Consider the following 16,163-nt stretch of genomic DNA (forward strand, 5'->3'; position numbering starts at 1 on the left):
TATCTACTTGTGCAGGGGTAGGCTTAGCCAGGAGCTTACGACTTCAGAAAAAACACCAGAGCAGAAGAAAACCAGCTTCATAAGCTCTGCAACTCGCAGAAATGTGCGGTTGTCTTACGGTGAGTGTTCATTTCACACTGAGAAGGAGCCCCTGAAAGTGTGTGAGGTGGGATGCCATCACGCCATGCATCATCATGCAGCCCAGCACAGTGCTCTGACACATCTCTGGACAAACTGCAAAACTTTCCTCTCCCACTGGCCAGGGAGAGTTTCCTCCAGCGCTGGTGGCACAGTACTCCCTTCTGCAGGGATTTTGTCATGGTGTCACCTGGAGAGCGAGAAACCAGGGGAATGGGCCAGGCCATCCTCCAGTTGTTGGTTGTGGGGAGTGTCTAAGCACTAAGCGCAGAAGGCTTTGTAGCTCCTAAATAAGAGATGTAACTGCATTCCTTAGGGATGGTGGAATAGTGGTACTTGAAGCACAAGCTCCAGTAGCTGATGAGGCCATCCAAGTGCAAAGTTATTTGATGTACGTGGAAGTGAAAGACACACGTATGAAAATGCACACACCCATCCATGCACACAGCTTAGTCATATCACAAGAGCAGAAAGCAGGAGTCTGCCTCCATGAACTGTACCCATCCCTTCCTGTGACAGAGGTGTCTTCTCCCCTGGCTGGACACAGTCGTGTTGACCGACACAGTGAACCAACCCTGTCAAACTCAGCTACCTGATGATGGGAGAAGGCAACCCAATCCCAAACATATTTTTGGGTAAGAGAGAGAAGCAGACCAGCCTGGCCCTTTTGGATGCCCTCACCCCACTGGCAGCCTGGCTGATGAGGGCTACGCTCATTAAAAAAAATGGGGGGAGGCACACGTGCAATTACACCCTGCTGTCCTGGTTCAGCTGAGGAAAACAGGGCCAACGCCGTGCCGCTAACGCAGGGTGACACATAACCACTGCCATGAACAGCACAGTGCAATGGTCAGGGTGCTGCAGCCCGATCTCCCCTCCCCGCATGGCTCACAAGCCCAGGATCCACACTGGCTTTAGGAGGAACATGACTGCCAGCACCCCTAAATCCAGCAGTGTCCTTTCCCTCCTGCAGGCACATGGGGAAGGAGCAGAACAATGAAGAAGGTTAAATGAGAATATCAGCTCAGACTGGAGGCTGTTATTAGAAATAGAGACAGAAAGCTTTTTGTCTGCAAAGAAAATGCTTTGCTATTTTGCAATAAACAGCCCTACTGCTTTATGGTTTGAAAATTCTTGCGATAGAAAAAGCCCTTCCATCTCTTAGCACCTCCCTCTCCTTCACCCCCCACCCCCATTTGGACAAAGAACCAGCCCATTCTCAGGCAAAGCTAAACCAAAGTGAATTGCACATATTAAATACCCTTAAAGGAAGGACCTGTGGCACTAAGCAGTGTGCGTGGCTCCCAGCACACACAGCACATCGCTCACTTGTAACAGTGATGTTTCCCCAGATCCTGGTCCCCAGTGAGGTACCTGCAAGCACGAAGAGTGAATGAAACCAGCTGACGCAGCTGCTCTATCTTGCAGCCTGAATTTGTCACACGTCAGCTTCCAGTGATTTGGCTCCCTTGCCAGCGGCTAGCTTTGCCTGCTAGACAAAAGGATGGACTGAGGGACTATCACATTTCTGTCCCCATATGATCAAACCATATCTTAACCTTCTCTTGGGTAAGATAAATAGGTCATATTCCTTGAATCCTGCTAGACAGCAAGATTCCAGGTTGTTAAACATTTTTTCATTGTTTTTTTTTTCTTTCTCCTCAAACTGCATCTCTAAGCATCACTACCAAACCTGAACACTGTGATTCCAATAAGATCCTTAGCAGCACTAAAGGTTGTTTAAATAGTCTTCCATTTACTGCTTCTCAAGCATTTCTTTAGCCCTTTTACAGGCACAGCTTTGTAAGGGACATTTCTCTGCAGCTGCCATCAGCACAGCATCATCGCACACACGCTGTATCACTGATTCCTTGATAGTCTCTCACCTGATAAATGTGTCCCACAGTCTTTATTCCCAGATGCATGTGGTTATTAGAGACATGCTATCCCAGCTTATAGGAGAGAAGAAGAGAGAGAGAAAGCAAGAAAGCAAGCAAGATTGCTTTGAAGCAGGGCTAGGGCTGCTTCTTTGTTTGCTACAAGCTTTGTCTTTGTGGTATATGCAATAAATTAATACATACAATTTTAAAACTACACAGAGCACTTCTGTTCTCTTTCCACACCATGGCAAAGATCCTAAAACCAAGAACTGCTTTATGTGGGACCCTGTTACAAACCCAGGTGCTGGCAGAGGTCCACAGCCAGCTGGATTATAAAGGCAGCTCTACATGAGCTGGTGCTGCCCTTTTCATCAGAGGAGGGGGACTGCTCGGTGTCTCTGCACTCAAGTGATCCCTTGTATCAAGTAGGCTTTGTATCAGGCTTCAACCAACACCACAGTTTAGGAGGTCTACCCCTGGCTGCAGTCAGGACAGCCAATGTAAACCGCTAACCACAGTCTGAGAATGCAACAGGCTATGCACAGCTCTTAGTTTGGTCAACCCTGCAGCCAGTCAAGTTTTTGAAAACTTACTTAAGTAAGTTTGTAAGAGATTTGGAGTATTAGTTTTGGAGAGTTTCAACTATCAGAAGGTACTGAAGTTTTTAAGCCACCTTTAACTGTTTCTGTCTAGTCCCATTTAAATGATGGCTCATAGGCATTTGCTATAGACCGTCCTACACATGTACAACACACATGACAACTGTACTTTGATTACTACATGCTGCATAACCTGTATTTTCTTTTCCAGCCTTCTTCAGATAAACAATGGTCTCTGCTGCATATTAGAGATGCTGATAGTGTAGGCATCTGAACTCCACAGATGCCAGAAGAGGACAGGGTAAGGGCTGGTGGGGGTGAGAGGTTCAATGCTTGGACATAACTGTGCAATGTGACTGTTGAGTTTCTGATCTGCATTTGCTGTCTGCTGCACAGCTCATCAGCACTAGACAGTTAATGTTATCCGGGGCCACACGTCATGTATCTTCTCCCTCTTGCTCTCATTAAGGGCTGTTTACCCAGGTATGATGTCATCCATCTCCCATGCTAAGGGCTTGTTTAGCAGAGATAGTGATCACACATTTTTAGTCTTTAAAGCTGTGTTAAACTCTGCATTGTATCAAACAATTTTTTGCTTTCTAAAGGTCCATCTTAAATACATACATAGTTCTTACTGCCACAATAACTCCAAGGACCTCAAAATATTTGCTTTGTGAGAAGGAAAAAAATACAGCTTTGTACCTGGGGAACTGAGACAGAATCAAACTCAGTTCTCCTATGTCCATATCCAAGCCACGGGATCACCTTTGATGGGATGAGATTATTTCAGTTGGAGGATATTTCTCCCTGCCCAGGTTTTGCTCCCAATTTATCACTCAGATTTCTGTTTGGACTTCCTATCCTCCTTTATTACTTTTGCAGATTTCTCAACCAGTTTGACAGGAGGAAGCTGGAGATTTTCTTTACCCTGCAGGCTAAACTAAATTGAACTGACTAAAGGCTTTTATAACATCTTTGAACTTTTGCTTTTTTTTTTTTTCCCTGGAAAAACTATGCAAAATTATTCACAGCTGGTAAAGAAATTGGGCTGGTCATCCCAGTAAATACTATGTGTGCTAGCAGCTGTGACTTTTGTTTTCAGTGCAGCAGAGAGATTGAGCGAACGAAGCTGCGGCTATTCAGACTATTTGTCTCACTAGGTAATAAAGGAGTCATTAGTTCAAAAATACATTCAGCTCCTATAGCAGCAGCTGGCTGCAGTGAAACTTGCCTATTCTGATGCATTATTATTGCCACGCACAGAGACTGAGAAAGTGCTGCCAGAGGATGTAGGAAGCAGTGGGCTAATCCTGCCAGCTTCAGGCTCACCATGTGTACAACTGTGATACCCGAGCTCCTTACTGAAAAGGTTTTAATAGTGCTAACAAGAATTTGGGGTTCCTTCTTCCTTCATAATAGCCATAATGTATGCAAACCATTTTCCCATTAGGGCCACTGGGAATGTGCGAGGATGAGCTTGACAAGAGTGACAGGCACCACCTGGTTTATCTGCCCCGCCATGCTCAGTGCAGCATCCTTCATCTTCCCAGCACAGCACTTACCAGCCTCTTCTGCCACCAAGGTGTGATTAAAAAGGAGTCCTAAGGGTTGGTACTCCTTGCAAACTAACCCCAAATCCAAAGAAGGATCTAAGAGACTTAAGGAAAAAATGGACATAGAATTTTTTTTTTATTCAGTCAGAAAGTATTTTCAGTTAAGCAGACAACCAACCCCCCAAACAACAAAACCCCCACTCTGTTCAAGGAGAGGTGCATGAAAGCCACTTCAAGAGCTGGACCTGCATTAAGACCACATTTCTTCTTCAAGACAACAGCTGTCATTTATGAATTTCTTTTTATCATCCATTTAGAGCCAAGATTGTCTGGTCAATATTTAATTATGGTAGTCTTTCTTTTTAATTTGTGATATCCCAGTGTATTGCTCCTCCAGGCAATCTGTAGTCTCCTAGTTCCTTTAAAGCTGAAGTTTTATCTTCTCAGGATAGGCTGCTTCTGCCACTAAAGCCAATGGTAAAATCTCCTGAAAACTGAGATTGAACGCCTTTCTATATAACTGTATAGCACCTTTCTGGATTAGACTTCTTTATGAAATACCACATTTGATAGACTTTTCTGATTTGCCCCTACGTTTATTTTGTATTAGAATCATAGAATCATTAAGGTTGGAAAAGACCTCTAAGATCATCGAGTCCAACCGTCAACCCAACACCACCATGCCCACTACACCATGTCCCTAAGCGCCACATCTACACGTCTTTTAAATACCTCCAGGGATGGTGACTCTACCACTTCCCTGGGCAGCCTGTTCCAAGGCCTGACCACTCTTTCAGTAAAGAAATTTCTCCTAATGTCCAATCTAAACCTCCCTTGGCGCAACTTGAGGCCATTGCCTCTTGTCCCATCGCTAGTTACTTGGGAGAAGAGACCAACACCCACCTCACTACAACCTCCTGTCAGGTAGTTGTAGAGCGCGATGAGGTCTCCCCTCAGCTTCCTCTTCTCCATATTATCTATGCAAAACACAGTATGATGACAAAAATATGGTAATATTCTGGCAATATGCTTTCTCTTAAAATGTCACAACTATGGCATGTATGTAAAAAAAAACAACTTGTAAAAGAAAATCAAATACAGTAACTAGGCAGAATCAACCCATGCTTTTATTTCCATTGCATATAAAAATTTCATATGAAGGTATTGATGTACAGTACTATCCCATAGGCTGTAAGAGAGGTTAAGAAACCAGTGAAAGAATCGTCATGTGCAATGTTCACACAAGTTGCCACTCTCAAGACATACCCAAAGGAAAAATCAAATTAAAACAATAACAAAAATTGTTCAGGATTTCTGTTGTTATAGCGTCCCTTTTATACTGTTTAAAACAAAAGTAATCGATTTCCTTTGGGCCAGGGCTGCTAAAATCTACAGTTTGTGTCAAAAAGGAGGCTGTTTTTCCTTGAAAAAGAATCTCTCCTTTCACCGAGAAGTCACATGCCACAAGGGCTGGGCATCACCGGAATGGAGGAGAGGTATTTACCTCGCTCTGGCAAATTCATTGCTATCAATCAGCTCTAAGTAGTCTGGAGCAACATGATAGTCAAACAGCAAGAGATACTCAGAGTCCAACCTGCAAATCTAATACTAGTGTTATTAAAAGATCTAAAGGTTTACCACTCTCCTGTAGATCTAGTGCATTATGCTATACACACCTATACAAAGCCTTAGATACAGCTATACAAAATAAAAGCTTTGGCTGCTTATAACACTAATATTAGTGTTGGAAAGCATTTCCAAGATTAAAGTTGTCTTTTGCTCTACTTTATGGATTCTGCTTATACAGTGATAATTTGTGCTACTAAATAAATTAGGGATATTACAGATGATTGTAAAAGAAGTGTATGAGTTATACTCTTTTAATTCCAATTATTCCATTTTCCAATATGCATTAAAATCAAATGCTTATTAGAGATGCTTTCCAAAGCTGTTTCAGTACCATTCAGTACTGAAATACAGCATCAATTTTTTTTTAGGAGCAAGTAATGGCTGCAATAATCCCTGATGATAGCCTGTAAAAAGATAACCAGAGAGGCAATACAATTATATTGCCAGAAGTCTGGAAAAGCTTGAACTTCCAGCAGGGTCATGAATGAAAGCTCATTGTAGTATCATGCATACTACCTTGTACTAGTAACCCCATCAGTTAGCAACTAAAAATATGGTAGAAATGCCCAGCCCTAGCCCCATAGCTACCTTACTTTCAAATGCAGCAAAACAGAAGAAAATATTGTTTAAAGTTAAGGCACAGCCCTGGGACCAAAGACCTGCAGCTTTTTTTATGAATATATCTGTATGTATTTTATACTTTTCTTGAATCTTCCATAAACAAACTCTAAAGTGACATAGAATATATTACAGAAGAAAAAATGTACAAGGAATATGTATGCACAATGATCATTCTCTCACCAAGAGTTTCCAAATATAGCAACACCACCCTGACAAGGATGATGTTATAATAAGAACTGATAATTTACAATTAACATTACAGTATGTACATTACAATAAATAAATGGTTGCAAACAGAGACAAACAAGACTGTAATACAGGTAAGGTCATTTGGTGAGAAAAATGCATGGCACAAATAAAATAAATAATGCGTTTGAAAAGAACTGTCAAAGCTTTCTGTAAAATCCATTTCATTCAAGTTTTTTAAACTTCTGAATGCTATTTGTTCTATCTATATTCTTTCACTATTGTTTTTTAACAATGACACAAAACAATTTAAGAATTCAAATACAGCATTATTGACTACAGTAACTTGCAAGCTAAAGTGTACTGTTATAAGCAATGTAAATTTTCTTTTTTTTCCCACTCAATCCCCAACTCATTGCATTTTCTTATGGCAAAAATATTCAGAACACATAAAGCCACTTGTAAATTGTATTGTTTTAAAACAGTGTGCAATGCTAAAACAGATTTTGGCAAAAGTGCATTATATCCCTGGCTCTAAGAAATTATAGAATTTTCTATTATTTGATTGTCCACATGTATGGGTGTATATCTCACAATATGGTGTTACTCTCTTCATTTACTTTCAATTAGTGCAGATACAAAACCTTTTCAGGTCCCTATTGGTTATTTCGGAATTTATATTGCTTTTCCATTATTAAGGTTCCAGGCACTCTTGGGGATTGAGAGGATTTTTAGATGGATCAGTTTCAGGAAGAAATGATGAAGAACAAAAAAAAAGAGTAAAAAACTGAAAAAAACCCCATGAGTTCTCTTCATTCTCTTTCCTCCTTCAGCATCTTCTGTGCTAAGGCCCTGTGAGGGCTAAAGGTAGAGAAAACTATAACCTGGATGTAGAAGAATGCAAAATGCATTTAAAAGCTGAATTATTAGCCAATCATTTTTAAACAGGTTTTTATTCTAGATCTCAGACACTTAAAAAAACCCCTGTATTCATATCTGCAAATTTACTACAAAATGAATCCAAACAGGAAATGGCTGTTTCTGTTTTCTTTTGTTAAGAAATCATCTTGATATTGTCATTTTACCAGAATTTTACAGAGTGGGAGTCTGCTAACTTCCCTAGGCAACTATTTCCCATCTTCTACGCTCAAAACTACAATTTTAACAAAGGGTAAAGTGGAGGAGATAAAAGTCCTTCTTTCATGTGACCAAACAACAGGACTGGAAAATGACAAATATGAACTCCTACCTCCCTTTAACTTTCCAAGTTACAGAAGCTTTCAGTACCAATCAAACTGAAAAGCAGGATTCCCTCAGCACAAGCTGGATAAAGGATGAAAAGATCTGAGATTGAAATAATGTGGAGTAAACTACAACTCTCATGATGCATTGCTCATTTACTTAAAAACATAAAAAGAAAAGACTGTCCTGGCTCTTCTTGCAACAAAAACATGAAAAAATAATGCTAATCATTATTTTTGTTGTACATGTCTCAGATTAGCAAACAGTTTAACTAGATAGCTGACACAGATAAAAAGTCATTAAGAGAGTCAAAATTGGAAATATTACACTAATGCTTTTTTTGCCAAAATAAATATTCCATACATTGTATTAGCCTGTTCTGATTTAGCAGTCTATAGCTCCCAGCCAAAAATGGTCTGGAAACCATGTTTCAGAGGGACGAATTTTATTAATATAGCAGAAGAGCTGCTTTTATATTAAAAAGACAATTCATTACCTTTCTTACGGGCTCTAGTCCTGCAAATTCTAATCTTAGTGGTCCAGTTGGTTTCACTGGGACCACTTCTGGTAGTAAGACAGAATTGGCAGGATCAGGCCACTATGAGGACAAAAGCACAAGGTAAGTTCCTCTAATATGTTTGGGAAAATTATGATGAAAACAAACAAAAAAAAGCCATCATACTGAAAGAGTTTTATGTAACATAAAGGATATTCATGGAACTCACCAACATATAAAATAATACTTTTACAGCTCAATATTACCATGAGATTCTAAGGTGCAAAAAAAGAAGGAAAGGAAAAAAAACCTAGAAGTATTATCCAGTGTAGCACAGATTTGTACTGAAAACTTGCAAGTTACTCTTTGGAAAAAAAAAAACAGTGGCAGATGAAGTCTGAAAGTGTTTTTCTTTAAATATAATACCTCAGTACATTTAATAATAAAAGTAAGCTCTACAAAAGATCTCTCTTTTACATATTATACAAAATGTAGAGGTTAGTGCAACCCACTGGGTCACACTTTTTTCAGTCGCATGTCAGGAAGACTTGAAATTAGAAAATTATGCAATTTCCACAGCTCATCTTCCTATTGGTAACAGATTCATGTTGTGTCCTATCATTTATGTGCATTTGTTTTCCAGTAGGAACCTCAGTTTATTTTCTGTCTGTTTCCTCTGATGATGAACATTATCCAATGCTTTGCTTGTGAAATAAAATGAATTCAAAAAGTATCAAAGCATACCAGCATTCGGTTGGCAGGTGGTACTCCTCTGAAAACATTTGCTTTATTTAATCAGATCTGCCAAATGGAGAGCTTATTAAAATGTAGTTTATGGATGTTCTCCCCCCTGCTTTCTGATGCTATGGAGGTGAAAATTCTGGTTACAATATTCCTGAGTGCCAAACTGAGTCATCAAGGTCAGTTTTGATCGACAAACATCCTGGCAGATGACAGTGATTTGTGACCATGGTTATAGCATATGACATACACTTTGGAAACCATTACCTAATTAAAAAACCAACCAACCAAACAAACAAAAAAAAAAAAAAAAAAAAACAAAAAAAGAGAGAGAGAGGAAAAGAAAGGGAGAAGGCAAGAGAGAAAGAGACTGCGTCTTCATTGTTACGTGTCAGGAGAATGGTCTTCTACCACACAAGGTTCTGTCTGGTTCTCCTCCTCTTCTACTTCTTCCCCTACTTGCTCATCAAGAGGAATTTCAGTGGATTCTGAATCATGGGTGCAAAGAGTCTTGGAGTCACTGCAGCTGGTGTCTTCTTCTACTTGACTTCCACTGTCCTTTTCGGTGTCTGACTCACCATCTTCCTCAAGTGTTAGTTCAAACTGGAATTTTTCAGTTTGGCCCTGCCTACCTTCTTCCTGGTCATCAGGTGCAGGAGAGGGACTTTGAGGGATTGTGCTCTGGTACCATTCTCGATTGTCCTCCAGTGTATCTAAGATATCCTGGGCATCTGGGTGAACAAGATCTGCCCATGTCTCCCACAGAGGATGAACAATGTAGTCTATAAAACCCACCTGTTTCAAGTAATACAAAATTAGGATGAGCTCTTATTCACAAAGAAATAAACAACTATGCCTATAAGTCACGCAATGTCTAAGATAACGCTAGCAAGAGACACCAGACATGCTACCCTTAAGGTGGCTGAAAGGAATCCATGCTGTTCTATGTAGTAAATAGGGTCTTTTACGTTTCAAAAGTCTGATTCAGGATATTGGATAAGGACTTGGAAAGGATTTGTTTTCAAATGAACTGTTCATTCCAAACTGCATCTAGTGAGCCAAACAGCTGCTTTATATTTAATTCTGCTTTTGAAGGAAACCCTAATGAGCAGCTGTACAATACTCTCTTCTGAGGCATATGCTTTATTGCAGATCACTACAGCGATGGAATCCCTTCAGCAAACACACTGCCACATGCTATGTTTTCACAGTAAGAATCTCAGCTCCCCTCACTTACTACTCAGGAACTGAATTAATTAACTAGGAGAAAATAAAGGAAATAGTGCATTCAGAAATTCATCAAAACAAAGAATGGCTATGGACCATCCTTTTCTGTTAAAATGTCACGCTGTTTTATTTAACTGCCTACTCAAATCAATTACCTGTGATTTTTCTACAGATGCATTGTTCTTATCACACATGGGACTTATCTCCATTCCCCTCTCTCTTTCCCGATCTCCTTGATGGAAAAATTCCTCCATTATTCTGTCTGTCCACTGACGGTAGAGATGGAGTGGCTTGGTTGGATTGCTTAGATCTGCACAGTGCACCATATTCTGAAGAACCTAAAATAGATTGAACAACTGCGGTGTTATTACACTGGAGAAAAACAGCTCCTTTTCCATTTACACTTTTGGTGGCTGTGAAACAGAATCTTGAAAATACACGTAGTGCAAGATTTATTCTAAACAGCAAAAACTTATGTGCTTGGGTGTTTTTCACACTTGCAGTAATAGCCATGAATTACCTCGCTTCTGCTGCTTCTGCATGTATAAGAGACAGAAAATGTTTGAGAGAAAGACCAATCAGGTGCTGATAATTTGAAGGGAAGGCCAAAGCCACATTCAGTCCAGAAGTACTTCACCACCCCATTACTCAGAGAGTCACTCAGTACCTAACAGAATATGTCACAGGTAGGAAACATGAGGGAGAAGAGGGAAGGGAGTGAGTCATGGTGTGAGAATGGACAGCTGATCTAACCCATGCTGGAGAATGGGCAGGCCAATGTTATTAAGGATGTAAGTCAATACAAGTGACCATTTGCAGATGAATTTTCTTACCTGAATCCTGTCTGAATAGTTATCAAGAAGTAGGACACCAGAACTTGTCACTTTTTTGGTTTCAACCATAGTTTTTAAATCAGCCAATAGATTCATATGCTTAGACATGTCTGTTGCAAGTACCTTGAAAGAAACAAAAGAATAAATGAATATTATGTAAATTATTCTACTCATTTTTAAAAAATCTTTGAACACAGAAATAAACAGTTCTGGGGGGAGCCCATAACTCCTGTATCTGAATACATTATAAAAGTCTGAGTCCCGTATGTCATTAGTGTCCAAAATAATAAGTTTTCATTTTGATTAGTTTAAGAATACAACAAAAAGATTGTTCAGAAAGATCTGATCATCCTAAGCTCATCATCAATTCAGTAGCAAATTTCTAACTGTGATGGTGAAATGGCATATACGTCAGTATGAAAACAGCTTGAAGGAGGATTGTATACCTTCCAAAAATGTGTAGATGGTTATTGAAACTGAAAAGAACCCACTATTCATGTTTGGACAATACACAATAAAACTTCAAACTTTTACTTCATTGGTTATGGGTCTAATGACATGTAATTTATCATAAAACATTTCTGTGCTTTATTATTCAATTTGCTAGCACTATGGAAGAGGGACTCTCAAGCAGAACTCACAATATCAATGACCATTTTCCTCAATGATTGCCTCTGTTTTTTGGTCAAATTCTGGAAAATGTCACAATTTTCTTCCTGCAGCAGCTTGAAGCCCACAGCTAAGTGATGATTCTCCAGTACTGATGAGTCATTGTACATCAAGGCGAGTTCAGAATCTGCAATAACAGTCACGGGGCAGAACATTACTAAAGCCCATGCTTCTACCAAATCACTTATGATTTTTCAAATTCATTACATTCATAACAAGATTTGCAGATGAACTTTTAGAAACAGAGTTGCTGTAGTTCACATGCTATCAAAAGTTACAAAATTAATTTAACAAATCAAGGCAAAGTATGTTGAGGAAAATAAAAAACCAGCTTTGCAGTGAAGCATGTACACATACCTGGAGTGGCAAGTTAGAAAAAATACAAGTAAGGTATTTTTCAGAATACATTTTCATATCTGCATGAGGTCACATGGAAAATATTATATGCATAAACACACCTAAACTAAAACACACACTGATGTTTTCTCTTCTCATCCCTCCCTCCCATCACAACTACTAAAATTCAATTGTTTAAGTCAAATTGCACCTATCCAGTACTCAGACCTGGGAATACACAGCTGAGGCTTTGCTGCAGGTCAGACAGAGAGCACACATCTTGGTTTTCAAACCATGTCCTTCTGCAGTTAGCTAAGGCATTAAGATGCCTAGCCAATTAGGCCTAGGGGTCATTAGTCCATGACAATAGGATGTTTTGAGAGGAGGCTGGTAGGACAGTAAGAGTTATGCTTCTGGTCTTTTTCTTGGAAGGTCATGTGGCTTGAAAATACAAGCAGTGGCTGTGCCTACTGTCTCGTACTTGAGCGTGATCAACGCCTGATGCTGTAATGCTGCCATCTCTAACAAAAGTATTCTTAACTCGGTCACTCCATATGGCTGTGAGAATAACATACACCTTCCTAGCAATGCCTGTACTAAGGCACACACACAAGGTCTGCATTTGTCTGCTTAGGTCCACTGAACAGCCAGCTTTGACAAATAAAAACAGTTACAATTTTCTGCACAGCTTTAGATTCTACCCGGGGATACCGCACAATCAGCTTGCGTATGTTTTAAGACACAGCTTGCAAATGAATCTGTCATCAAAAATGAATACTTTTTATGCAATCACACTTGTCATGTGCTGATATTAATTGCTATTTATTACAGCTGTTCTATCGTAAATCTAACCATATGTAAGTCTATTCTACTCTTTGTCCTCTTTATCTTCTTTTACAGCAGCTTTGTTTTAAAATCCCTCTAGCTCAATGGGGTGCCTATAAAAGCTCTGCTCTTCAGATTTCATTAGCCTCATTACGCATTTTCCTGCTGTCTTCCTCTCCTGTCTTGAATACATTGATCTTGTGAATCAGGAAACCCTTCCTCTACCTTTCCTTATCCTGATGGCAGCAAATCCATAACAGCAAAAAGAAAAAGAAAGGGAGATATTGTCAAATGATCTCTCTTTCATCTTTCACAGAACATTTACAAAGCTTGCCTACTTGTTATTTTTCTTACAAAGACGACAGGCACTGGTTTATTTTCCTTTCAAACAGCCTTCTGATGAGCCCCAACTGCAAAACACTCAACATTGCCAAACTACTTTGGAAGGGCTGGATCTACAGACAGAGCTAAAATGTGCTCAACTTTGTAATGGAGGTGGAAATGGAAGAAAGTTCCCCCTTGGTAACCTCTGTAAGACATTAAAAGCTTCAATAGTATTTGTGTCGTGGTTTAAACCCAGCCAGCAACTAAGCACCACACAGCCGCTCGCTCACTCCCCCCACAATGGGATGGGGGACAGAATCGGAAGAGTAAAAGTGAGAAAACTCGTGGGTTGAGATAAGAACAGTCTAATGGGTAAAGCCAAAGCCACGCATGCAAGCGAAGCAAAGCAAGGAATTCATTCACTACTTCCCATCAGCAGGCAGGTGTTCAGCCATCTTCAAGAAAGCAGGGCTCCATCACGTGTAACGGTTACTTGGGAAGACAAACGCCATCACTCTGAACGTCCCCCCCTTCCTTCTTCTTCCCCCAGGTTTATATACTGAGCATGATGTCATATGGTATGGAATACCCCGTTAGCCAGCTGGGCCAGCTGTCCCGGCTATGCTCCCTCCTAGCCTCTTGTGCACTTGGCAGAGTATGGGAAGCTGAATGTCCTTGACTAGCAGGGTACGTAGCAACTACTAAAAACACGAGTGTGTTATCAACATTCTTCTCATACTAAATCCAAAACACAGCACTGGGACAAAATTTAACTCTATCCCAGCCGAAAACAGGACAGTATGGAAGAACAGAGGTACAATGATCAAATAAGCATCTCCTCTGATGCTAACACAATCCCTATTTTTTTGTTCTTTAATAGCATTCAAGAGGGATTAGATTTTTAGACAACTGTGTAAACAGACTTTTGTCGTGGTTTAACCCCAGTCGGCAACCAAGCACCACACAGCCACTCGCTCACCCTTGCGCCCCGGTGGAATAGGGGAGAGAACTGGAAGGGCAAAAGTAAGAAAACTCGTGGGTTGAGATAAGAACATTTTAATAATTGAAATAAAATAAAATAAAATAAAAATGATAAAATGAAAAGGAAAACAACAAAACAGACAGAGAGAAACAGAACGGAGGAAAAAGAAGTGATGCAAACGCTTACCAACCGCTGACCAACGCCCAGCAAGTCCCAAGCAGCGATCGCTGCCTCCTGGCCAACTGCTCCCCAGTTCATATACTGAGCATGACGTCATATGGTATGGAATACCCCTTTGGCCAGTTTGGGTCAGCTGTCCTGGCTATACTCCCTCCCAGCTTCTTGCACACTTCCTGGCTGGCAGACCATGGGAAGCTGAAAAGTCCTTGACTTAAAATAAGCGCTACTTCGCAACAACTAAAACATCAGTGTGTTATCAACATTCTTCTCATACTAAATCCAAAACACAGCACAATACCAGCTACTAGGAAGAAATTTAACCCTGTCCCAGCTGAAACCAGGACAGTATCCACCCCTTATTCTATACCATCTATGTCATGCTCAGGTCTCACATTTTCTAATACATTCCAATTAATCACCACCACTTTTCCTGTCTTTTGATATATACACACACAGATACCATTCCCTTAGTCCATGGGCCATCCCTCTAAAATGTCCACTGAGTTCATTTAGTCCATGACTTTAGGCTCCATCTGTCATAACAGTCCTTCAGGGCAGGAGAGATGGTGTGTGCTGTTGGACTGTTGCATCCTGAAGCCAGCTCTGGTTCCATCACTGCTGCACTTTGCTCGGTTTCATCAAAGCACATTCTTCATTAATCTGGGTGATTTTTAATGCAATACTGTTGATATGACATATAGCAACCAGAGAAGTGATGACATGCAGTATTGTATAGCAATTAACATCATACAATTCAGTTCATTGGCTATTTTCACCCAAAATCAAATCCCCTTGAGGTACACATTGGACTTCCCCATTCTTTCGCATTACCCAGCAAGTGCATCCAGGTCCTTGAGCAAAAGCAATCCCACGAATGGGTTTTCCCTTGCCAGAGGCAGGAGTAACCCAGACTGTCTTCCCCAGCATATTCCTTATAAGCACAACAGGGACTTTATCCCCCTCTACAGTACTTAAGGGTTTGGATTGGGCAGGGCCAGCTCGATTGAAAGATCCCCTAGTGTTGACTAACCAGGTGGCTTTTGCTAAATGTGTGTCCCAATGCTTGAATGTACCACCACCCATTGCTCTCAGCGTAGTCTTTAGCAGTCCATTGTATCGTTTGATATTCCTAGAGGCTGGTGCATGGTAGGGGATGTGATATACCCACTCAATGCCATGCTCTTTGGCCCAGGTGTCTATGAGGGTGTTTTGGAAATGAGTCCCGTTGTCTGACTCAATTCTTTCTGGGGTGCCATGTCGCCATAGGACTTGCATTTCAAGGCCCAGGATGCTCTTCCGGGTGGTGGCATGGGGCACAGGATACGTTTCAAACCATCTGATGGTTGCTTCCACCATGGTGAGCACATAGCGCTTGCCTTGGTGGGTTTGTGGGAGTGTGATATAATCAATCTGCCAGGTCTCCCCATATTTATATTTCAACCATCGTCCTCCATACCAGAGAGGCTTTATTCGCTTGGCTTGCTTGATGGCAGTGCATGTTTCACATTCATGGATAACCTGTGCAATAGCGTCCATGGTTAAGTCCACCCCTCGATCATGAGCCCATCTATATGTTGCATCTCTTCCTTGATGGCCTGAGGCATCATGGGCCCACCAAGCTATAAATAATTCACCCTTATGTTGCCAGTGCAGATCCACCTGAGCCACTTCAATCTTAGCAGCCTGGTCCACCTGCTGGTTG

General features: G+C 40.7%; 1 protein-coding gene across 3 annotated transcripts in view; it reads right to left on the reverse strand.

The window, feature by feature from the left end:
- Positions 1–8,870: 8,870 nt before the first annotated feature.
- LOC142075110 (3',5'-cyclic-AMP phosphodiesterase 4D-like) overlaps positions 8,871–16,163 on the reverse strand; it is a 659,649-nt gene continuing 652,356 nt past the window's right edge. For all 3 annotated transcript variants that reach the window (XM_075136129.1, XM_075136130.1, XM_075136131.1), the window contains exons 12-15: positions 11,787–11,941; positions 11,146–11,268; positions 10,468–10,650; positions 8,871–9,880 (exon numbers count right to left, since the gene is read on the reverse strand). In XM_075136129.1, coding sequence (XP_074992230.1) covers positions 9,470–9,880; positions 10,468–10,650; positions 11,146–11,268; positions 11,787–11,941 — 872 coding nt within the window. In that variant the 3' untranslated portion in view covers positions 8,871–9,469. The remainder of the gene's footprint in view (positions 9,881–10,467; positions 10,651–11,145; positions 11,269–11,786; positions 11,942–16,163) is intronic.

This window comes from Calonectris borealis, chromosome W (genome assembly GCF_964195595.1).
Source record: "Calonectris borealis chromosome W, bCalBor7.hap1.2, whole genome shotgun sequence".
NCBI classification, from domain to species: Eukaryota; Metazoa; Chordata; class Aves; order Procellariiformes; family Procellariidae; genus Calonectris; species Calonectris borealis.